Source organism: Tribolium madens, unplaced genomic scaffold (assembly GCF_015345945.1).
Source record: "Tribolium madens isolate multiple individuals breed KSU strain unplaced genomic scaffold, Tmad_KSU_1.1 Scaffold_20;HRSCAF=117;Tcas5.2_LG4, whole genome shotgun sequence".
Taxonomy (NCBI): domain Eukaryota; kingdom Metazoa; phylum Arthropoda; class Insecta; order Coleoptera; family Tenebrionidae; genus Tribolium; species Tribolium madens.
This window is the reverse complement of record NW_025400985.1, coordinates 8,377,348-8,399,923: the sequence shown is the minus strand read 5'-3', so window position 1 is coordinate 8,399,923 and position 22,576 is coordinate 8,377,348. Positions and strand designations below refer to the sequence as shown.

Genomic DNA, 22,576 nt, shown 5'->3' with positions numbered 1-22,576 from the left:
ATCGCACTTTCATGGGCTTTGACGCCAAATTAAAAAAAAACCGTTACTTAGGGTGATACGGTCTGTTACGAGTACATGAGTTTGTTTCATTAAAATGGTTTTCAAATCTACAGACATCAGTAAATAAATAAGAAGTCATATTTGTTTGATAATTGCACACTTCTTTTTGACATCCTTGTTGGTGAAACGATTAAAGGAAGAAATGTTGTGGGAACATGGAAAAGTTTGTGTAGTTTTTTATTCTTATTTAATCTATGATCTATTTAAATAAGGTAATATTCTGGGATATGTTTTTTATTATTTTGTGATTACAGTGGTTATAGGCTGTGAATATATCTACTTTTAAAAGAATTATTTTCTAAGAGTTAAAAAATGGGTTACATCAGTTCAGGGTTTATGTTAGGTGGGGTTAAACGAGGGTACAACGTCAAGAGATTATCAGTGGTACTTTCAGTGGTTGTATATTCAGCACATGTTTCTTTCATTGCTGCAAAAAACTTAATTTCCAGTTTTTTAATGCTTGCATCAGCGGGACATCTTTTCCCCAGTTGCTCCAAACAACATTTTTCCATTAAATCCAGTCCGCTGTAATAAGTTTTAATTTTTTTAATAAAATTTAAATTAAATAAAATTTTAAATAACCAACCGGCAAAGAGTCTTCGTGTCTGTAGTCTCTAATGGATCACTTGTTAAACATTTGGCAATTTCCACTCTAGTCTCTGTATTATCCAAGTTTTCCATGCAATGTTCCGTAAATTTGCGAAATTTGGTAGCTAAAATTTCGACTAGAAATTTTGCTTTGAGTAAATTTATTACTAACAAAGAAGTTGGTCCTTGTTTTCGTAAAAGAAATCAGTCACGCTGTAAACTATTTCTATATTCGCATGTGGCCAGTCTTTCAACTCTTCTGGAAGACACTCTTCCAGTTGCGTGACGAGCTCTTCCACACAAACTTGCACATTATCTTTGAATTCCTGGAGAGGAGTAATTAAAATTGGTGCTTGCTCTGCCTTTACTTTCAAACATTCTGTCGCATTATCCGACAGATTCTAAAATAAGAAACTGAGTATTTTTTAAATTAATATAATATTTGTTACTATAAATTGTTGAAATCCTGCGTCTGTAGCGTTTGGATAACATTTCTCCTTGACTAACTTCAGAAACAATGCTTTAAAGATGGATGTTTGTAAACTAATATTGGTAGCAGGAATTGCACCTGGAATGGAAATGTTTTCAAAAATAATTATTGAGTTTGATTACTAACTACTTACAACATACTGCGATGTTTGCAAAAATCAATAAAGGAAGCTTCATCTTATTGTAAGCAGCGAAGAATATTAAGAATACTGGGCTGTTAACAACTAAAGTTGTTGGATTAGTTTCATCCTTAATTATTCTTTTGAAACGATCTAGCCTTCTTTCTATAAATAAATTGGAGAATTGTCGCTGCTTTATCAACATTGTTATTGTTTGTCGTCGTTAGGAAATGAATAATTTTCAAGAAAATGCAATTATTTAATAAGATAAAGTGAAAAATTGTGGTTTACTGTTTAGTGAAAAGAGCCGACAGTAAATTTTTAAATATTTAAAAACTCAAGTATTGCTTTGGACTTTATGTTACTTTTAAACAAAGTGTTTGGGAATTTGAATCCATCCTCTTTTATTTTTGTCAATATATTTTTTTATTCTTCGACACTGTCAAAATTTACGGTTTTTTTTCCCGTGTATAGAAGTTTTGACAACTGTATGGCATTTCTCAGTACGAAACGTCAAATTATTTTTAATAGATTTAAAGCAAGTTTAGCCCTGTTGAGTGACTTGAGTCTAATTCGAAGAATAAAATGTTGTATTTAACTCGTTTGAGTGTATCGCTTTATTCCACCTCGTGGATGATAAAGCACTCGTTACACTCGTGGTTTAAAAATCCACTCGGTCAAATAAAGCGTCCGATTTACACTAAAACTCGTCGAATAAATAACTATATTTATGTCAATACTTTTTCATTAATGACAAAAATTTTGAGTGAAATATGAAACAAAAAACAATCACAAACCTAAAAAAATATAAATAATGCATCCCAAAATAGAGTTTAATGGTGTCTACTGCAAAAATTACTTATTTCTTCCACTTTCTTAATACTAAATAGTTTCATTATCATTGGTGTTTTAAAATAAAACAAAAATATACAACAATTGGTTAGTAGATCCAAGGACAATTCTTTTTACTTGCAACATTGTCATTATAATGTTATTTTGCATTTTTAAATGATTATACTAATGTATCAAGAAATTCAATTAGTTTTTTGTACAACATTTCATATCTGTGCTTGCCATAGTAAAAATCTGTATGAGAAAATCCGTCAATTGCCATTTGATGTTCATAAACTTTAACCTTTTCAGGGAGTTTCTGATATAAGGCATCTATATCCTAAAACAGAATAAATCAGAAACCATATGACATCTGACTAGACATATGACTATAAATGCGTACACCAGCTTGAGTTAAATAATCATTTGTGCCATAAATTAAAAGAATAGGCACTGAAACGTTTTCTAACGCATATGGTGGAGGCGTTTCCGATCCATAAGTAACCAAATTGTTAGTATTTCCATAATCAAACATACGGACTTCTCCATAGTTGCTAATTTGATAAATGTGTTCATAATTTTTCAAAGAACTTGGAGCTCCAAAATGGTCAATCACCATATTGATAAAACTCTTAATATAACGAGTTAACAAATTAGAAATTGGAGTAAATCTTACTTACAGGATCTAATTCATCTTTGCTCCAGCCATAAAATAGAGATTCAAGGTAAACATATAATTTTTTAAAAGGGAAAATTTTGTTAAACAGTCTTATTGACCACAGCATCCATTCATCGTGTTCTGGAAAACTGTACCAATTAATTACGCGATTTAACCCACTTTTCTGAAATAATAAATTTCATTCAAAGCTAAAACAGAGTCTAAGACCAAGATATTTCATACAAGTATGAAATGGACATAGGGGAAAGTGATCCATTTATGCAAACTTTTTGTATATTTCAGGCTCCAAACCGGGGCCAAACCAATCAAAATTTGTACGTTTTCGGCGGCTTGTTCACATTTCATAGAGGCATAGACTAGACTAGAAGTAAAACCCATTGAATTTGCCAAAATAATTAGCTTGGAGCGATTTGTTGCCAATTTAATATGTTTTATAACAGCATCTAAATCATAATATCCGATTTCGTGAAACGTAAAATTCCAAAATTCTTCATCACTGGATGTTAGATTAATATGTTTTTTCGAATAAAAAGTGCCTCGACTGTTGGTCATCCAAACATCATAACCGGCGTTCCAGAACCAGAAGGCTATCGATTTATTATATTGAGACACCCAGCACGTGGCATCTTGTACAAAACCGTGTTGTAAAAGAATTACGCCTTTTGGATTAATTCGAGGAATCCGAAAAAGGCCCAAAATGTAACCATCTTCGGTCGTAACTTTGTGGTGTTCGAATACGCCTACATGATGTTTTATTATTTCAGGCTAAAAGGTCTAACCGGGTACCCAGTGGTTACAAAAATTGCATTACTTACGGCGCTTAAATGGTTATCAGGTATGTAAAAACAATCCGAGCTAAAATAGATATTGAAGTAGCTTTCGAAGTTTTTGCAAGCATTGTTTATCTGGGAGCTGGTAAGAGGGATAACAAATATGAAAATTTTCAGGAAAATAATCATAATTTTTGATGGAAGTGTGTTGAATTGTTAAAAACTAGTAAACGAGTAAATGCAGCGCAATATTGAAAATTTATTATTTATTTTAATTATCTTTTCCACTTGTTCAAATACCAGCAATTAAATGATACCTACTACAAGTAAAACTACTGCAAGAACTTTAATACACCGATTACATTTTATGTTTTATAATTATGGGTCTAAAATGTTGACTATTTTAAATTGCTTATTTTGTAGAACTAGTTTTGGAACAAAAAAAGGATAAAACGTTTCTGAATTTTGTTTCACAAATCATATTTTTCTACAATCAAGAAAGAAAAAAAAAGTTGTAGAAACGCGAGAAATAAATTTTCCAAAAATTTTTGAGCAGAGAAAATGTCGGTGGCATGGTGGTGTAGGGTCTGCTTTCCGACGGGTAGGTCCAAGGTTCGAACCCCAGAGTCAGCAATTTTTCTCTAATCCAAATTTAAATAAATGTCAAAAAATGGCGGGCGCATAAGAGCGCGAGCTTTAAAACATGTGCACATGTTCTAATAAGTAAAAGAGAAAGAGCATAAGAGCAAATAAGAGAGAAAAAGCGCACTAACGTATAAGAGCAAATAACAGAGCAAAGCATAAAAAAGAGAGTATAAGAGCATTAAAAACCAAAACAGCTTTTCGTTACCCTGAATTTTTTGATTTTTTTAGAAAAATTTAAATAAGTGTCAAAAGATGAATGTGGATTTTGGGTTGCATTTAAAATTAGTCAAGCTCGAAGTTTTATGTAAGTTGCTATGTATAAATATAATGAATATAATACTAGGAGTAATATAATTAAAGACGTCGTTTCACGTCATATTACCTCGCGGGAATATTTTTTAAAAGTAAAATTTAGCTGGTAAAATATATAATCTTTAATAATTGTAAAATATTTTTGCAGACGTTAAACATTATTTTACGTTTTATCATGAATAATGTCTCATAATAGTCATAAACAAAAAAATTCCTGTTTTTTGACCAGAAGCAAATTGAAATGAGGCATTTACGCGCCATAGTACGTTTTCGTTCTATCGGTAGAGTAGGGTTCTATGCTGTCACACTTGACGTTTGAAATGTGACGTGTAAATAACCAAATAACCTAAATTATCATCAAACCCAATAAAAGCAATTACTTTAGTTTTATTAAATTTGTGATTTGATAATTCACAATGGTTCTGATGACTATGATAGCTCGTGTGGCTGATGGCCTCCCGTTAGCGGCAACAATGCAAGAAGATGAACAGGTAAAACATACATTAAAAGCGATTTTCTCTTACCACAGGTCGGATTTTCCAGTTTGGTCATAGCATTTTAGACTACCAGAATCAAGCGAAAATGTTATTTCGAAAATTAGGCCCCCAATCACCTCCTAGATGTACGATAGAAACTGGACCATACTTGTTTCAGTATATTTAAAATAAAACAAAAATGATGTACCTATTATCCCGTTTTTTTTAGTTACTTGATTGAGTACGACGTTTGTTATTTAGTGCTATGCGAAAAAAATTATTCAAAACGCTTGGCGTACTCGTATTTAGAGGATATAGCTCAGGAGTTTCATGCACAATATGGAAAAAAAGTGAACACAGTCACTAGACCATATACGTTTATTGAATTCGACACCTACATCCAAAAAGCGAAGAAAGTTTTTACCGATTCAAGATCACGTCGTAATTTAAACACTATTAACAATCAGTTGCAAGATGTCCAACGAATTATGGTTCAAAATATTGATGATGTTCTACAGAGAGGAACAGTGTTATCTGGTATTTGACTTTTTTTCATTGAATAAGTAATATTTTCGCTTTGCAGAATTGGACACTAAAACTCAAAATCTTTCGATGTTGACGCAGAAATACAAGAAGGATGCAACTTATCTAAACACCAAGTCAATGTATGTGAAAGCAGCAGCTGGATGTATTGTTGTTTTCGTGTTCTTTTTATACTTTTGGGTTCTTTAGACTGAATAGTGGTATTTGTGTAATCACAGTTGTGTGATAATACTTTTCTTCTAGGGATTTAATTACATATGTGGTCTAGAATATGTATTTACTTCAATAAAAATGTTTATTTTTAATGGGCTTCCTTTCTATGACTATGGGTTTTTTTATTTGTAAGCTATTAATTTAATTTATTAAAGTTGCAAACTTTTTATGAAAGGCAAGTGAATTTTATTTCTTTACAAACTTTCCTATCATTTGCTAGTAGACTAAAGTTTCTAGATAACTACACTACTACACAAAGTTCGACGTATTTTCTTCTAGCTACTTTTAAACTAAAATTCTTTTCAAAATAACTTATGGTGATTTTTGATGTTATTTAGAGTTTACAGTATAAGAGTTTCCCACAGTGATCTTCATGACCTAAAATATTTTTGCTAATTTGTCCACATTTTGTATTCAGTGAATGCAAAATTTCTATAGAATAAACAACCTTGTATGTAACCTAAAGTTGAATGTTAATTTTGCAATATATCTTTAAACTTTTAAACGAAATTTAAAGCTCACATTCATTTTGCCTTGCCATACATCAAAAAACTAAATTAAAATTTAATGCGACTACCTAAATTAAACATTTATAACGGGACGCACCAAGCTAAAATGTCGGTTTATAGTAAAATAAAAAAATACTTAGGTGTGCTTGAGGCGGCAGTTAGTTTATCTTTGGTAATTATACTCATGCGACAAGACTTTTTTTAAACTTGAAAGTGTTAATTTAGAAAAAGAAATAATGTTGCGAAAACATTTATTTTGATTGTTTCCTTAGACTTTTTTTTATACAGTTCAGTATCCGAAAAGATTCTCATGTTCTCTGGTGGCTGAAACTGATTAAGGGATCTAAAATCCAAACAAAATAGTTCAAAACAAAATAGTTGTGGTTTTGTCAGAAACTGTAGGTATCACAGTTGTTAGTTATTTAAAAAAATGCAATTTTTTGACCAGATGCTTGTTAACGTAACTTCCGACAGAACTGCCTTGACTGGTTTGCATAAAAGACGACCTTCAAGAAGGTTTTAACAGTTACCTGTCTTTCTGGGAATTGTTTACAGTTTTTATAAGCGACACATCTGTGGTGTCCTGTTCGAATATTATCCCCGTTATAAAATTTGTAAAATTATAGATTTTAAAACTCATTCAAGGCGTGTTCTTCTGTTCAATAAAATTATATCTTGGTTTTAAAACATGATTTGATTGTATGAATGTGCCCTAAACCAAGCGGTTTTATTTTTAATCATTTGCGTCCAGAAAATATAATAATTAATATAAATAGAGTAATATAAAAAATGAGATCGTATTTTCAGAACGAAATTTTGTTTTGTTTTTGAGTGATTTTTTTGTCAAAATTGCAATTTATGTGAAAAAAAATTTTTGAAAAAATTAAATATAAAGCAGATAGTTGTAATCCTTAGGGTATAGCTTTTATGAGAAAATGATATTATAGTGGGTTGCCATTTAAAAAAATATTTTTTTTTGTAGAACTCAAAAACAAAAGGTAATTTCGAAAAAATTTATTCTTGTTAAATCATCACATTTTTATAGTACTTTATTCTTCGACACTGACAAAATTTACGGTTTTTCTCCCGTGTAAGGAAGTTTTGACAACTGTTTGGCATTTCTCAATACAAAACGTCAAATTATTTTTAACAGATTTAAAGCAAGTTTAAGCCTTGTTGACTCTAATTCGAAGAATAAAATGTTGTATTCCACTCGTTTGAGTGTAAATCGGACGCTTTATTCCACCTCGTATATGGTAAACCACTCGTTACACTCGTGGTTTAAAAATCCACTCAGTCAAATAAAGAATCCGATTTACACTCAAACTCGTCGAATAAATAACTATTATCACTCATCAATTAGTTTTTTCAAAAAATAAATGGTTTAAGCAAAAAACGTTTGGTTCCATACTTTTTATTCAACTGGTATGTATAATTTGTAACAGTCCTTGGATCCAAGAACATTTCTGTTTCAGTCTTTTAACAAGAATTTCGCTTATTTTATTTATACATATTATATTTTTGAAGACAAACTTGATCATTTGGCGTCAGCTAATATAAATGGATTGATAGATTGTGTCGATACCCAGCTAGATGTTTCTACAGACCACATAGGCACTAGTAGTTCTGTCTTGCTAGGAAACTTTCTTTCCCGAATTTTCTCGTTTGAAAAACAAGTTTTGAAGCCTGTTTTAGCGCAGTTACTGGAGAAATTTCCAGAACTAGTGCTGCAATACTCAGTCAAATTAATTACGTTGTTCAAGTTGACGCTAGTAAAATGCAGTATTATGAATCGATAATAACCACTTGCGGAGTTAAGTTCACTTCTATTGCTGTTGGTCAAGGGAAATCCTACGTTGATAATTCTTAAGGTTTAAAACTTTTTTAATCAAATTTAAATATTATTTTTTATTTAAAATACTATTATCATTGAGGGTACATTTAGAAATTTTATACTTAAGTATGTGCTCGTAAATATGACCTAATTTTAATTATTAAAAAATGAGATAAACATATTGTTGCAATGCAATATCTTTTATCTTTGATTGTTAAGTACTGACACAAACAAGATTATTAAAAATGTATATTGTTTCATGTTTAATTTTGATTTACAAAAATTACAAATCAGATTAAGTATTTTGTTTTTCAAGAAAAAGATAGAAATCACTATTAAAAAAAATCGATTGAAATGTTGAACAAAATCGGTTTTTTAAATTTGCTAATTTATATATGAGTAATTCGTAACAGTTCCTAGATCCAAGAGCATTTTTGTTTCTGTCTTTTAATTTAGCTAATGTTTTAAGAAGAATTTTGCTTATTTTTGGTGCCAAAAATGGAAAACAGATGGTTCATGTCATTTTTTATCTTTTTTATGGCTGATTTTTTTTAAAGAAAATCACGTATTTTAAATGATTGTATTAAATTTATGAAAAGAAGCAGAAATGCATAATCTCAATATGTGGTTTTGCTTTGTTTGTTTTTTTTTTAATTAAAATTATTCGAATTCTGGGCAATTAACCCGGCGCATCCACCATTTCGTATTGATAATTTGAAATAATAAAAGGATTTTATCATTGGTGCAAGTTATTGTGGTTTAAAGGAGGTACAGGGAATAACGGCTTTTTACGCAAAAGTTAAAATTTAAAAATGTTGAAACATGTGTCGGGCATTATAATCCATCTTGATTGCGTTATTCCAATTTTCAAATTAGTTCAAGGGAGGTACAGGGAATAACGTCCTCTTGCAAAAAAGTTAAAAATTATATTGGTTAAAAATATTGAAACATATTTCGGGCACTATCTAGTCCCATCTTCATTTTAAATAATGTAAAAGTAATAACAATGTGTCGTAGAAAATATACAAACTTACCTAGGCTGTTAATAACAATCGTTATAAACTTATGTTTATAACAACAGTCTAGGTAAGTTTGTATATTTTCTACGACACATTGTTAATATTTTTACATTATTTAGACTGAAGATGGGACTACATGATAATTGACAATTCTGTTTTTATCAAAAAAAAGCTTGATACAAAAATCTGAATTCATTTTTATGCTTAGTTGAAAGTCTTCTATCACTATTCGAGAGTTGGTTCGACATTTTTGAATCACCCTCTATGTAGGTATAAATAAAAACATAGTTGCTACTATTAAGAAAAGATTCTGTGCGATGATTGATAAGTTTTATTAACTAAACCTAAAAATAACAAAAAAGGTGTAGTTTGTTTTTATTTATTTATTGCAAAATATTTACAAGATTTGGTATTAACTTACACTTTATTTTATCTAAGCTGCTTTTAACAACGCTCATAAAATGTTGTACATCTTGTTGTGAAATGTTCGAATTTTTGACGTAGTCGCCGTTTCTACAGTCAATTTGGTCGTACTGAATACAGTACGGAACCTCACCATTACCGAAAAATTTTAAATCACACACATTTCTTCTCACTTTATTGTCAAGCATAAATTTTTCCATTATTTGCCAACACTTACAATTCCAGGGATTTCCATATAAAATCACTACATGGTGACGAAAGTTGTTTTCTTCTATTACTAAATGTGTCAATTTGTTAAAAGCGAGTGATATTTGCAGAGGTGGATGCCTTTCGGGAATATTGAACTTCTGAATATTCGAGGATATGCAAGTTGATTGTGACTCAGATCTAGAATTCGTAGTTGAGTAAGGTTGTTGAAATCTTGACTAATGAAAACCACTATCCTGTTGTGGGAAACATCAATAAATTTGAGCTCTTCGAGGTTTTTGATGAACCCTAAAGACGCTAATTGGTTGTGGCTGAATGTTAGTTCTTGTAGATTCTCCAGATTGTCGAAAACATCAACATTTAACACTTTTATATTGTTGTAATCTAAATTAAGGATTTTTAAACTGCTTGGGAAACATCCGGATTGAATTGCTTCAAGTTTATTATGTCTAATAACCATTTCTATGGTGGAATTGTAAAAGTAGTCTTCCGAAAACAAGTCTTTTTCAATTAACTCCAACTTATTGTGTGATAAATCTATAGTTTTTATTCTGCAGTTATAGAATGCTCCTTTATGAATATATTCAATGTTGTTGTTTACTAAACTCAACTTTGTCAACTTCATTGAGTCAAAAGTAGAGGATCTTATTCGTTTAATATCATTTCCATACAATTGCAAATAATTCATCCGGTGGAAATACGGATCAAGGGTAAAAGTAAACGACTTGATGTTTCGAATTTGACCGATCATAATGAAAGTAACTAACTTTTCCAACCTGGCCAATGAAAGTGAATCATAATCGATTGTTCTAAGTTGAGAGTCATCATATGACTCTGTTCCTACCACAAGTTCAGTCCAATTTTTGACGTCGTAATTCTCAAGGTCACTTAAATTATCACAGAACGTCATATAAGAGTGTCGACACGTCGAATCGGTCTCAGTATAAAACAGCCCGATTGAAAAAAATCATATTGAGGACATGCATGTTAATTCGATGAAAACAAACGCAAACTAATTTGTGCCCGGTTTGCTGCTTGCAAAAAATTGTAGGACTGGTTTTTCCACATGTTTGACCCTGCATCAGGCTTTAATTACTTATAGTCAACATTCATTCAATATGATTTTATTAACAACAAATAGATTTATTTAGTGTGAGAATTTATTTCGATTTTCGATTAACAAATTATGCATAAACTCACCCACAAGCAATTTAACTATTAGTTTAGTTTTATTACTTTAAAGTATTTAGAAATATGTGTATTTCTTACTACAGAAGTACAGTCAAAACAAAAAAGAATTTGTCATGCTTTACATCTCTGTTTAAAAAAAGTTGTGTCTTTAGTATAATCGTATAATCACATCAACACACTGCAGTGACATTTGATTGTATTTTACAATTTAAATAACAATAAATAAAACTGCACGAATATTTTGGTGTACATACACTCCACATTTCTAAATTATTATCATAGATACAAGTTTCGAAGATTTGAACATACACAGATTTCGAATTGTTTAATTTGATTGAGCTCGTTGTATCCAATTAAAAGCATCGATATGAACATCGTCTGGTGTAAATTGTATCATGATTACCAAATAAGATCCAATCCATGCACATATCTGAAATCAAAAGTTTTATATATAAACAAGCCTATACAGGTTATTAGTGACAATGCCAAACTTTTCATACTAACAAAAAACAAATTAATAATGAAACTATGTGATTTTACTTAAATTTACAAACATTTTTATTATGTTGAAAAAAAAAACTATTCACTTTATAACTGTTCGCTAATAACCCTGAATATTCTTTTTGGCTTACGCTTAATAGTGCTGATGGAGTTACTGTAAACATTCCAAATACTTGTACATCAAGTGTAATGTTGTGTGTTAGTAAATAAAGTTCCATAATCTAACATAAAATGAACAATAGTTTTAATTTTCATAATAGTAGCACTCACCTCGTTACTGTGATTTGGTAATAAAGATCGAAAAAACATTACTTTTGGAGCGATATTACTTATTTCTGCAACCTTCAAAAAGCAGGAAGCAGTTAAGGACACGTAACACAAAACTCACCTTTAGATGAATTTGATAATGGGCCAAAACAACCGACACACTTTCAACAACATGCAAGCACACAGTATTAATCAGTATAAGGTATTGGAAAAAATGAAATTTGCCTTTAGCTACGAGAAACAAATTGTTTGTTATTGTAAAAAATGTTAAAATGAATAAAATACAGATTTGCATTGAAAATTGAGATATCATCGAATTGCTGATATTTATAATGCCAGTCAGCATTTTAGCAATGTTTTGTAAAGTTGTGAGGTCGCTCCTAGGATATCTATCATGTTTCAAGTTTATTTTGAAACACTGTTTTAAATACGAGTACCGAACGTAGAGAAAATATAGAGACATTGTAATAAAAAAAGAAGAAAAATAATTTATCGTGATCGGGACGTAAACAGATAACCAAATGACAAAAGAGATATTTTGATTTAAGAAGACAGTGATAATACAGTCTACTAAAGCAACATACAAGAACAAAACAACCGACAAAAATAAAGTCAAATAAAAGACTCGATTGATCTTTTTGTAATTGATTTGGTACCCAAACTTGTACAAACAGTCATCCAACGTTGCTAGTCTGTTTAAACAATTCAGATATTTTCTCGAAAACAACCAATTTGCAGTTAAATTTGCCAGAAATGTGAAGATGTAACTGGTTATTTGTAAATGCATCACAATTGAATTCATCGAATTTAATTTCTTCTGAGCAGAATCGTCGATAAATCGGTAATAAAGAATTAGGACATACATTGCTACTAAAGTCACATTATAAAATAAAAGAAACTTATTCGACGTTTTGGAGGTTTTAGCCGAATTAAACGCAAATATTTTTGCCCAAGTTAAAAACGGTTGGTGAATAGTCTTCATTTTGAAAACTGTAGATAACTACTAAAATGTTATTACTGAACTTTACAACTAAGAAATTATGTGAAAGTTTAGAAGTTAAGTTATTGGAGGAAATTATTTATTGTGAAATAAAATAATGGGGTTTGGGGAAGGTAATTCATATTAAAAATACTCTCTCTACGTAATAACTGCTTATGAAATTGCTATTTTGTCAGTGTTGTATTTAATTGTTTAACAGCCTAAAAATTATGGCATTAACTGTTAATTAAAGACGCCAACAGGGTCAAATGACGTACGAGTATTTCCTCTTCTCCCGACAGTCCATACCTATTTGTGGAAAAACCAGTTTCATAATTTTTCAGTAGTAACAGTTTGAAGCCAAAAAGTGGTTCAGTTTGTGAATTTCTTTCGCTGAAACAACATGCAGCACTTGATCATCAAGGCGATCACCTTGTTTTTAATCGTGCTGCTCTGTTTTGAGACTGATGCGGCGTGTCGAGACTCTTATATGACTTTCTGTGATGATTTGAGCGACCTTGACAACTACAACATTGAAGATTGGAGAGAACTTGTGGTCGGAAAAGAGTCAGGTGATGAGTCCCAACTTCGGACAATCCAATTTGGCTCATTCCCTTTAAACAAGATGGAAAGATTGGTTACTTTGATTATAATCCGTCAAATTAAGGAGATTAAGATGTTTACATTTACGCTAAATCGGTTTTATCATCGCTTGAACTATTTAGAACTATTCGGAAACGACATAAAGCGACTAAAATTTACTACTTTTGATACTATGACGTTAACAAAGTTGAGTTTGGTGAACAATAGTATTGAGCATGTTCAGAAAGGAGTGTTTTATAACTGCCACATAAAAACTATAGATTTATCACATAACAAATTAGAAATGATTGAAAAAGACGTGTTTACAGAGAAAAACTTGTATAATTCTACCAAAGAACTGATAATCCGGCATAACCAGATCGAGTCAATCGAATCCGGCTGTTTCCCAAGCAGTTTAGAAATCCTTAATTTGGATCACAACAATATAAATGTGTTAAATGCACCACTCTTCGAGAATTTAGATAATCTACGAGAACTGACACTCAGCCACAACAACTTAAAATCAATAGGATTCACTATAATTCTCACAAAACTTAAATGGCTTGACGTTTCCCGTAACAAGATTGTTGTTGTCTACAGTCAACATTTGAACAATCTTACTAATCTAGAAGTTTTGGATTTGGGCCATAATCAAATTGCTTCTCCTCAAGTCTTCCAGAGGTTCAATTTTCCACAAGGGACGGTACAAATATCACTCGCTTTTAATAAATTGACACATTTAGTCATAGAAGAAAACAATTTTCGCGATCATATAGTGTTTTTATACGGAAACCCTTGGAACTGTAAGTGTTGGCAAATGTTGGAACAATTTATGCTTGACAATAAAGTGAAAAGAAATGCGTGTGATTTGAAGTTTTTCGGTAATGGTGAGATTCCGTACTGTCTTGAATACGACCAAAGTGACTGTAGAAGTGGTAACTTCGTCAAAAATTCGAATATTTCTCAATATGATATACAAAATTTTATTAATGTTGTTAAAGGCAGCTTAGATAAAGTAAAGTGCAGGTTGGCACCTAGATTATGGCAGACTTAACAATAGTTTGAAGCTTTCACTTAATAATTTTTTTAAGAATTGAAGATGGCAAAATGTTTAATAGCGTGTTTTTGAATATTTCCCCAACCTGTTGCTTTTTGTATAGCAGTATATTTGTGATTATTAATTATACACTTGATTTATGAATTGTCCATGAAATGTGTAGACAAGTATTTTTGAATAAAATGTTATCGTTGAAACCGATAAAGAGTTTGTTATTTTATAACAAGAAAATGTGATTTCTGGCTATTTAATAGTTAATATAATTACTTACTTGAGTAAAAAGGGAGATACTAAAGATGAGATCGAGTAGAAAATTTTTGTTTACATTTTGTTATTAGTGTAGGTAAACAAGAAACAAGATTAATAAAATATTTCTAATTGTGATTTATCAATGTAGAGCTATCTAGTGTATTGACGATGCAAATGCTGCATTAAATGCTTTAAGACAAAGTCTGAACTATGGTCTCAGTGAGACTTTTAATGCCTACACAGTTATGGGACAAGAAGTAGATTCTAAAAAAATTCAAGTCTCAAGATCCAACGCTTCTGAAATAATTTCTTCAACGAGTAATGATTATTTCGCACAATATCAAGAAATTAAAAAGTCTGCTGAAGATTCTGGTCGTAATATCAACCATTGTGTTGAAATTATTGATGATTTTATATATCATTTGGAAGTTACTGTCAATATTTTAATAGGAAGTATTCTTGGCATTATTTTTACATTCGAGCAACAAGTTCAGGGACGAAGGAAGCTACTAGAGAAATTTCTAGTACCAACGCTGCTATTGCTACCCAGATTAATTACGGTCTTCAGCTTGAAGCTAGGAGTACAACTTATATGCAGAATTAGAATTAGAATTAATTAAAAGTTATCAGTTAACACTTGCGGAGTAAAATTTTCTTCAGTTGCTGAAGGAAAATCTTATGTAAGTGGTTTTCAAGATTGTGTTGTAAAGATCTAAATGTTAGTCTAAAGTAGTTTCTGAAAAATATACAAATATACGTAATTGAAATATGTTTTTTTATCTTTTCTAATAACTATGTCATTTATCAAGATTTTTTCTACAATTTGATAGTTTTTTTTATTAAGCAATGAGAGAATAGTTATTTGTATCACACGGCCAGAAACTGTCATTTTCGCTTTTTATGGGCCTAGGCGTCAGCCCAAGGACCTATAAGTACAAACACTGTAAAACAGTTTTTCTATTTCGGTGTTAGAATAAGTCTATTCCAGCACCCAAATGACGTCATTTGCATGCTGGAATAAGTCGTTGGCGGTAATTTAATTTTAGTGACGGACTTTCTTCACAAATCTTTCTCAAATGTGAAAATAAGAATAATTTTTATTTTTTACAGCCGCCTAAAATTATTCCACACATAAATGTTGCCAAACGTCGCAAAATTCTCTAGAAAAAAAAAATAATTTTCGTTTTTTAATTTATAAAATGAATTAAAGCGGTGAAATAGAAAAAATAGTATAAAGCACTTGTTGCAGAAGGTTCTTCAAGCACTCATTTGTTCCTCAACTCGCCGCTTCGTGGCTCGTTTCGGAATTTCAAGTTTGTGCTTTCTTGCCTCCTGCAACTTGTACTTTAATATACTATTGTGGCCGTGTGACACACTATTTTTTGGTCCCACCAATTTTAAATTGTCTAAAAAGTGTAAAAAAAAATCTACAGTTGGCTTCAAATTATTAAATTAACTCCAAATTAAAAAAAATATATATTAAATATTTGCTATAAGACCACTAGTCATTTAAAAAATGAAAACCAGAGATCTTAGCGGATAACCAATGTTGTCAATATTTGGTACATACATACATTAATGGGGCTGTTCCCAAACCATTTTGAAGAATGCAATATCAACGTTTTTGGATAGAAGACCCAAACATGTTTTTCTAAATTTTACAAAAAATATTTTGAATTTTGTTTTACTCCAGTTTTAGTACATGACCATTCAGTTTTAAATTTGACAACTTTTTTGAAACTATAACTGTAGTAGTACTAAAATTGAAATACTTACTAGGGAATGCATTTTTTATCAAATGAAAAATTAGATATTTTATAGATAAAGCTTAATTTTTGTAACCACTCATGATTGAGGACTTTATTTATTTAAAAATTATGAAGTTAATGAAAGATTAAAAAATATACTCTACTTAATGACATCATAAGAGAAAATTGAATATTTAAAAAATAGGCGTAACAGTTTTGACGGTGTTGAATACTCCTATTTTTTATACCTTTACTTTGTGACTTACGTGTTGTAACTCCTAAAAATTCACTTGGGATTTTAAAACAGAGTGTAAACATGAATTATAGATAACTCTTATCATTGAAAATGATAACACACTTATCGTAGTATAAAAGAAAATTTGATTTTTATTATTTCACATTTTAAATATATTTTGTTGTAAGTGAAGAAACCTAATTACTTCTTTTGTAAAATGTCACTGAGTCCGAAATTTTTCTTTTGTGTTTTTCTGGTGGTGCAAGTAAGTTTTTAAACAAACAACAACTGTAGTATTAATGTTTATTAATGTAGAGCTACAACCCCACTGGGGTACTATCCAGTGCTATTGATGATGCGAATGCTGCATTAAATGATTTGAGAGAAAATGTAAACAATGGTCTCAATGATGCTCTTAAAACCGGATACACAGTTATGGCCCAAAAAATAGATTCTACGATCGAAGTTACAAGAACCAACGGTTCTGAAGTAATTTCCTCATCAAGTGATAATTATCTTGCACGATATGAAGAAATAAAAAAATCTGCTGAAGACTCTGGTGTCGATGTTAGCAAATGTGTTGAAATTTTTGAAGCTAAACTTAAGAATTTGGCGTCAGTTAATATAAAGGGATTGATAGATTGTGTTGATACCCAGACAGATGCCTCTATAGACCACATAGGCTCTAGTAGTTCTATCTTGTTAGGAAACTTTCTTTCCCGAGTTTTTTCATTTGAAAAACAAGTTTTAAAGTGTAAAGACGACGCCTGTCTTAGTGCAGTTACTGGAGAAATTTCCAGAACCAGTGCTGCAATACTTAGTAAAATTAATTACGCTGTTGAAGTTGACGCTAGCAAAATGCAGTATTATCATTCTATAATTACCACTTGCGGAGTCAAATTCACTTCTGTTGCTGATGGTCAAGGAAAATCCTACGTTAATGGTTTTCAAGAATGTGTTAATTCGTTATTTCATATATAATTAAACTTTTTATCATAAAATCGTAATTACTAAATTATGCATATCATAAATTAAAACTCGTTTTTTTTTTTTTAACACCAAACTAAACTTTTTTTAACAGGATTGAAAATTAACTGGTGGAGAACTTATAGGAATTAAAACAAGTTGTCCACCAGTAAAATTTTCAACCTTGTTACTTAGATCTGAGGACGTTATTTTCACAGTATTATCAAACTTTTTTTAAATTTCTAACACGACATGTGTTTCAACCACACACAAGGCGAGTGGCCTTATAATATAAGATATGCCATAAGAAGAGTTTCTACGCTCACTTTCTGACCAAGGACCTGGTACAAAATTGATAATTTTTAAAGTTAAAAACTTTTTACATCAAATTTAAATTATTATTGATATTATTATCATTGAGGGTATATTTGGAAATTTTTTACTTATCTACTAGTAAATATGATCCAATTTTACTTATTAAAAATGAAATAAACATATTAGTGCAATGCAATATCTTTTTGTATAAAAAAATCTTTGATGTTAAGTACTGGCACAAACAAGAAGCAAGAACGGCTGTAAAACGTGATAATTTTTAAAGTTTAAAAGTTTTTAAATCAAATTTAAATTATTAATTATGTACTCGTAAATATGACCTAATTTTAATTATTAAAAAATCAGATAAACATATTGGTGCAATGCAATATCATTTTATCGACAAAAAATCTTTGATTGTTAAGTACTGGCACAAACAAGATTATTAAATGTTTATATTGTTTTATGTTTAATTTTAGTTTACAAAAATTACTAGTATTTTGTTTCTCAAGAAAAAGATAAAAATCAGTATTAAAAAAATCGATAATGCAATGTTTACTAAAACTGGCTATATAAAAGGCACCCAACATGTTCTGACCTACAAGTTGTTTTTGAGGTAGCTGACAAAATGTTTATCAACGTGCTAAAACTTTTCTTCGTTGCTTCATTTGTTCTTCAGGTAATTATCATTCGTTTTGATTTTAGTTAATTTTATTTCCTTAAGGATTGCAAGGCCGATCTTGTTGATGATGCAGAAGCAGCACTAAATGATTTAAGAAAGAAACTAGCGATAATCTAAATGGTGGCTTTCTGGAACACATCAAAATGTCAGTGGAAGTAGACACAGTCTCCCTCGCCACTAAAGAAAACGCTTTGAACAAAATTGAAGACAAATTCCAAAGTAAAAAAATAGTTAAAAAACTTGTCAATGACGTGATAACTTCCGTCAATGAACAAGCGGAAAAAGCTGTAAATCTCAATTACACCAAAAGCTCTGGTTTAACCGATACAGTTCTCAGAACCATTTATGATGAAGAAAAAAAAAATATTGTTTGTGGGCAAGCCGATGATGCTTGTCTCAATGGTATTATTTCAAATATTAAAGAAAAGACGGCCGCAGTACCCGATGTTGTGAACGAAGAAATCGAAGTTGACCGTAAAGCAGTCGAAGAACAAATCCTTGCTATTAAAGCGTGCGCTACGACAATTGAAAATGCGTCAGATACGCTTTGTTGCCCACTATTTTGTAAAAAAAAATTGGGTGCTTCAAATTTTAAGTTATTTTATTCAATGCTACTACAGTGTAAAACAGATTTTGCTACAAAACATTCTGCGCCACCGAGTTTTATTACTCTGTTGAGAGATTCTGGTATAGGAGACACCATTTTTTCTACATTTAAAAAACTATTTTTTATTTTTTTAAATAAATTTTCATGGTCTATTCAATGTGAACAACACTGAAAAAATATTTTGTAGCGCTCACATGACAGTTTTATGATCATGAACAAATATTAAGTACGTTTTACGTTGTTTCTTATTTTTATATAAATATTAGTATAATTTGCACTGCATACGCAACAGAACAAAAAACTAGACTTGGTAACCTCGGTTATAAATTAATCAGGTACCTGAATAATAGGTTAAAATAAAACTATGCCTAGTACTAGTTTATACGTATGTACCCAGTGAACACCCGGGTCTTCTCTCTGAAATACTGTGACATACAAATAAGCCAGTAGCACTCCTCCCTGTTCTATAAACTAGTGTTAGTTTTATTTTAATCTAGTTAAATGCAGCAATATTTTATCGGCTAAACGGGTACGTAGCAATTACTTAAAAAAAAATTAAGGCCATCTATTATAATTTATTAGGTGTCTGAGATATCAGAGAATGATGATTTCAAAAAAATATACTCGTATAATTACCGGAAAGGAGTCAATAATGATATTTCTTAGTATTATGGGATTTCTTATATACTCATTATCGTTATGTGTTACTTATTTGCAAGAGAAACCTATTGCCCGAAAGAACTTTTCTTTAATTTTTGTTGATTGTCTTGCGTTCTTTTATTATTCAGCCTATTTAATTGTAATGGCTTTGTTTTTCAAGGAAAATTATGGCAAAATATCTGGAACATTTCCATTAATAATATCTCTGTTAGTGTTTTTTGTATTGGAAATTTTTGGTTTTAATTCTGTCGAATATCTTCTTCAACATTTAGTTCATATGACTATAGCTAGTCTAGTACTAGGAAATCTACTTGCACTGTGGTGTTACGTTCGCAGTTTGAGCTTACCTCTCAATAAAATAAATCCCAAAACGATTGGAAAAGATGCAATTTATTGTTATCTTATGGGCAGAGAAGTAAGACCACGACTTTTTGGCTATCTTGAATTGAAGATGTATGTCAATAGAGTTTGTGTAGTTTCTGCGGTAAGTTTTTTTTTTCTACTCTCACATCTAAAACACGGATTATCGTATACGTTTCCACGACGCTAAGTGACTTTTTACATACATCTTGACAAGCCGGGACTAATATGCGTATTAGTTACGTTGCTAATAGCAACTGTCGTATTAGTCACAGGATGAAGTTAGCTTTCAGTCAGTTGTTACAAATTCCAAATTTAATTAATTTTTTTGCTGTTGTGCTGGAAGCAAGGGTATAGTATGTAACACGTGTATAAACTTCTTTAACTTGTGGCGATTATAGCATTAGTTACATAATATACGAATTAAATTACTTTATTTTGTAGGTTTTGTTGGATTGTGTCTTTTTGTATCGAGAATTTGTACGAAGTTGGACATTACAATCATATGTCGTGAATAAAAGTTTTATTATTATCGAAGTAATCCATATTATATATTGCTTAGATGGCGTAATTGCAGAATACACATTTGAATATACTTTAGAAATACAAAAAGAAGGGTTTGGATACATTTGTTCAGTTGGCTATTTCATATATCCGTTTTTGATAACCACTGTTCCTTATCATTTTCTTCTGACCAAAACTGAGCTTGCCTCTTGGAAACTAACGATGATAGTATTTTTATTTATCGTTGGTTATCTACTGTACAGAATCGCCAATAATCAAAAATACAATTTTAAAGTAAATGTATTGAAACCGGGTAAGAGACATATATATATATACATATATATATATATATATAACTTTACACAATATCCGAAGAAACTTTGTAGGTGTGAAATTTATTCCGACACAAATAAAAAATAGAAAATTGCTGTGTTCCGGACTCTGGGGATTCGTTCGACATCCTAATTATCTTGGAGATATTCTGATGTGTATTTCTTTTACAGGATTAACAATAACTGCGCCTGCTATAATGCTTTTAATGCAAATACCTTTCTTGATTCATCGTTCCATCAGAGACAATAAACTTTGCAAAGAAAAATATGGCAACGCGTGGGAAAAATACACAGAAAAAGTTAAATATATTTTCATTCCTCGAATCTATTAATGAACATTGTTGCATAAAATAAGCCATTATTGTATTGCAATCATGGTTATTGTTTTCTTTTGTATTATTTACAAATTTAGGATTTGTTGTTGTCTTTTGTACATTTATTAATCAGAGAGGGCAATTTTATGTAATATATTCAGACACAAATAAACAGGGAGCAGTAAAAAAATCTACAGAATTATTTTTTTCAACATCTACACCTCTTATTCCTACGTTTCTGCAATAACAAATTAACTTCAAAAAATGTTTGTTTATTTTTAAAAATAATAATTTCCAACCAATTGCATTTTCAGTTTTGTTTTAAATAATAATTTATTGTTTTTTTAAAGTAATTTTTAAGAATATACGTCAACACAACAATTGGTATATTTAACTAATCAGAATCAAAACAGCTAATCTTTTAATGTAAAATTGTTCACTGGCAAGTTAATCAATTGCAACACGACCATAAATTTATTTGTAGTATTCTCTAATAATATCAAAAATTAAAAACGTAAGTACAACAATTTGATATAATAATAATAATTATTATTATTGATAGGATTTGGTTAAGCTATGGCTTAATTTTGTTAATTAAAACGTTAGATTAACCTCACATAACAAATAGATTAAGAAGCATTTAAATGATTTTCTCAGCTAATATAAATTGTCTTAAGAAAACAAGTATAGTCAGTAATTGAGAAGAGACAAAACAAAATGAAGTTTTTTTTCCATATTGTATTCTTTGCGTTACCACTTTAGGTTTGAACAATCAAAAAATTTATCAAATTGGCTAAAAATTTAAAAAGGGAAGATTTTACAACAAGTTGAAAATTGTGTATTTTTTGAAAAGAAAATTGACCTGTTCGAGCTTTTTGGCCACCCAAAATATTTTCAGTTTTAATAAGATTATTCCATAACTTTGCCGCTTACTGTAGTATACAGGGTGCGCCAGAACTCGCGCCCCAGAGAAAATTTTCAAGTAAGGTAAGATACCAGGAACATGAAAAAAATGTTTAAAAAATTCTATCTGTAAAATTTTTTTGACATTTGACATTTTTTTATATCTATTTAATGATACTGATGATCTTCTATATGTTTTTTTACAATTATTTAGTAAAGGGACAAAAATTTTGCCAATAAAAGCCACAAATAACATTGAACAAAGTTACAATTTAAGATACAGCTCCCTTGTTTCCTCTTTTAATATCTTATAGCAAAAAAACTTGGAAAATCATTTTTCCAACAGAAATAAATATTGTCAAAGTGCAAAATTTAAACTCTCATAACTTCGAAATTTTTTTAGATAGAAT

The 22,576-nt window shown here is 30.4% G+C and overlaps 5 protein-coding genes and 2 pseudogenes across 5 annotated transcripts; 4 read left to right on the top strand and 3 right to left on the bottom strand.

The window, feature by feature from the left end:
• Window positions 1-276: 276 nt before the first annotated feature.
• On the bottom strand, window positions 277-5,060 carry LOC123004786. The gene is made up of 6 exons (XM_044398221.1): window positions 5,018-5,060; window positions 1,272-1,421; window positions 1,098-1,216; window positions 821-1,049; window positions 647-773; window positions 277-585 (listed from the first exon to the last, which is right to left on the bottom strand). The coding sequence occupies exons 1-6, from the start codon at window positions 5,043-5,045 to the stop codon at window positions 378-380; spliced, it is 861 nt and encodes a 286-aa protein (XP_044254156.1). The 5' UTR covers window positions 5,046-5,060; the 3' UTR covers window positions 277-377.
• On the bottom strand, window positions 1,967-3,757 carry LOC123004782 (lipase member J-like). Its single transcript, XM_044398217.1, has 5 exons — window positions 3,582-3,757; window positions 2,989-3,531; window positions 2,768-2,929; window positions 2,491-2,718; window positions 1,967-2,427 (listed from the first exon to the last, which is right to left on the bottom strand). The coding sequence occupies exons 1-5, from the start codon at window positions 3,723-3,725 to the stop codon at window positions 2,269-2,271; spliced, it is 1,236 nt and encodes a 411-aa protein (XP_044254152.1). The 5' UTR covers window positions 3,726-3,757; the 3' UTR covers window positions 1,967-2,268.
• Window positions 4,791-5,817, top strand: LOC123004790 (vesicle-trafficking protein SEC22b-B). The gene is made up of 4 exons (XM_044398224.1): window positions 4,791-4,984; window positions 5,037-5,146; window positions 5,199-5,506; window positions 5,553-5,817. The coding sequence occupies exons 1-4, from the start codon at window positions 4,910-4,912 to the stop codon at window positions 5,699-5,701; spliced, it is 642 nt and encodes a 213-aa protein (XP_044254159.1). The 5' UTR covers window positions 4,791-4,909; the 3' UTR covers window positions 5,702-5,817.
• Window positions 5,818-9,470: 3,653 nt separating this feature from the next.
• Window positions 9,471-10,699, bottom strand: LOC123005186 (annotated as a pseudogene).
• A 2,314-nt stretch (window positions 10,700-13,013) lies between these two features.
• LOC123004783 (protein phosphatase 1 regulatory inhibitor subunit PPP1R7 homolog) lies at window positions 13,014-15,076 on the top strand. Its single transcript, XM_044398218.1, has one exon. It carries the CDS (start codon window positions 13,059-13,061, stop codon window positions 14,289-14,291), a length of 1,233 nt encoding a protein of 410 aa, XP_044254153.1. The 5' UTR covers window positions 13,014-13,058; the 3' UTR covers window positions 14,292-15,076.
• Window positions 15,077-16,659: 1,583 nt separating this feature from the next.
• Window positions 16,660-17,563, top strand: LOC123004787. Its single transcript, XM_044398222.1, has 2 exons — window positions 16,660-16,791; window positions 16,842-17,563. Exons 1-2 carry the CDS (start codon window positions 16,744-16,746, stop codon window positions 17,505-17,507), a joined length of 714 nt encoding a protein of 237 aa, XP_044254157.1. The 5' UTR covers window positions 16,660-16,743; the 3' UTR covers window positions 17,508-17,563.
• An 869-nt stretch (window positions 17,564-18,432) lies between these two features.
• LOC123005182 lies at window positions 18,433-21,724 on the top strand (annotated as a pseudogene).
• The last annotated feature ends 852 nt before the right edge of the window (window positions 21,725-22,576 follow it).

What these genes read in the sequence shown, in the direction of transcription:
- LOC123004782 (XM_044398217.1), bottom strand. Translation starts at nt 3,725, where the DNA reads ATGATTATTTTCCTGAAAATTTTCATATTTGTTATCCCTCTTACCAGC. An exon ending in CTGATAACCATTTAAGCGCC is followed by an intron (nt 3,532 to 3,581) that starts GTAAGTAATGCA and finishes TAGACCTTTTAG; the next exon opens with CCTGAAATAATAAAACATCA. An exon ending in ATTATTTAACTCAAGCTGGT is followed by an intron (nt 2,428 to 2,490) that starts GTACGCATTTAT and finishes ATTCTGTTTTAG; the next exon opens with GATATAGATGCCTTATATCA.
- LOC123004790 (XM_044398224.1), top strand. Translation starts at nt 4,910, where the DNA reads ATGGTTCTGATGACTATGATAGCTCGTGTGGCTGATGGCCTCCCGTTA. An exon ending in CAATGCAAGAAGATGAACAG is followed by an intron (nt 4,985 to 5,036) that starts GTAAAACATACA and finishes CGGATTTTCCAG; the next exon opens with TTTGGTCATAGCATTTTAGA. An exon ending in ACTGGACCATACTTGTTTCA is followed by an intron (nt 5,147 to 5,198) that starts GTATATTTAAAA and finishes CGTTTTTTTTAG; the next exon opens with TTACTTGATTGAGTACGACG.
- LOC123004786 (XM_044398221.1), bottom strand. Translation starts at nt 5,045, where the DNA reads ATGACCAAACTGGAAAATCCGACCTGTG. An exon ending in CAGGATTTCAACAATTTATA is followed by an intron (nt 1,050 to 1,097) that starts GTAACAAATATT and finishes TTCTTATTTTAG; the next exon opens with AATCTGTCGGATAATGCGAC. An exon ending in AAACAAGGACCAACTTCTTT is followed by an intron (nt 774 to 820) that starts GTTAGTAATAAA and finishes TCGAAATTTTAG; the next exon opens with CTACCAAATTTCGCAAATTT.
- LOC123004783 (XM_044398218.1), top strand. Translation starts at nt 13,059, where the DNA reads ATGCAGCACTTGATCATCAAGGCGATCACCTTGTTTTTAATCGTGCTG.
- LOC123004787 (XM_044398222.1), top strand. Translation starts at nt 16,744, where the DNA reads ATGTCACTGAGTCCGAAATTTTTCTTTTGTGTTTTTCTGGTGGTGCAA. An exon ending in GTGTTTTTCTGGTGGTGCAA is followed by an intron (nt 16,792 to 16,841) that starts GTAAGTTTTTAA and finishes TTATTAATGTAG; the next exon opens with AGCTACAACCCCACTGGGGT.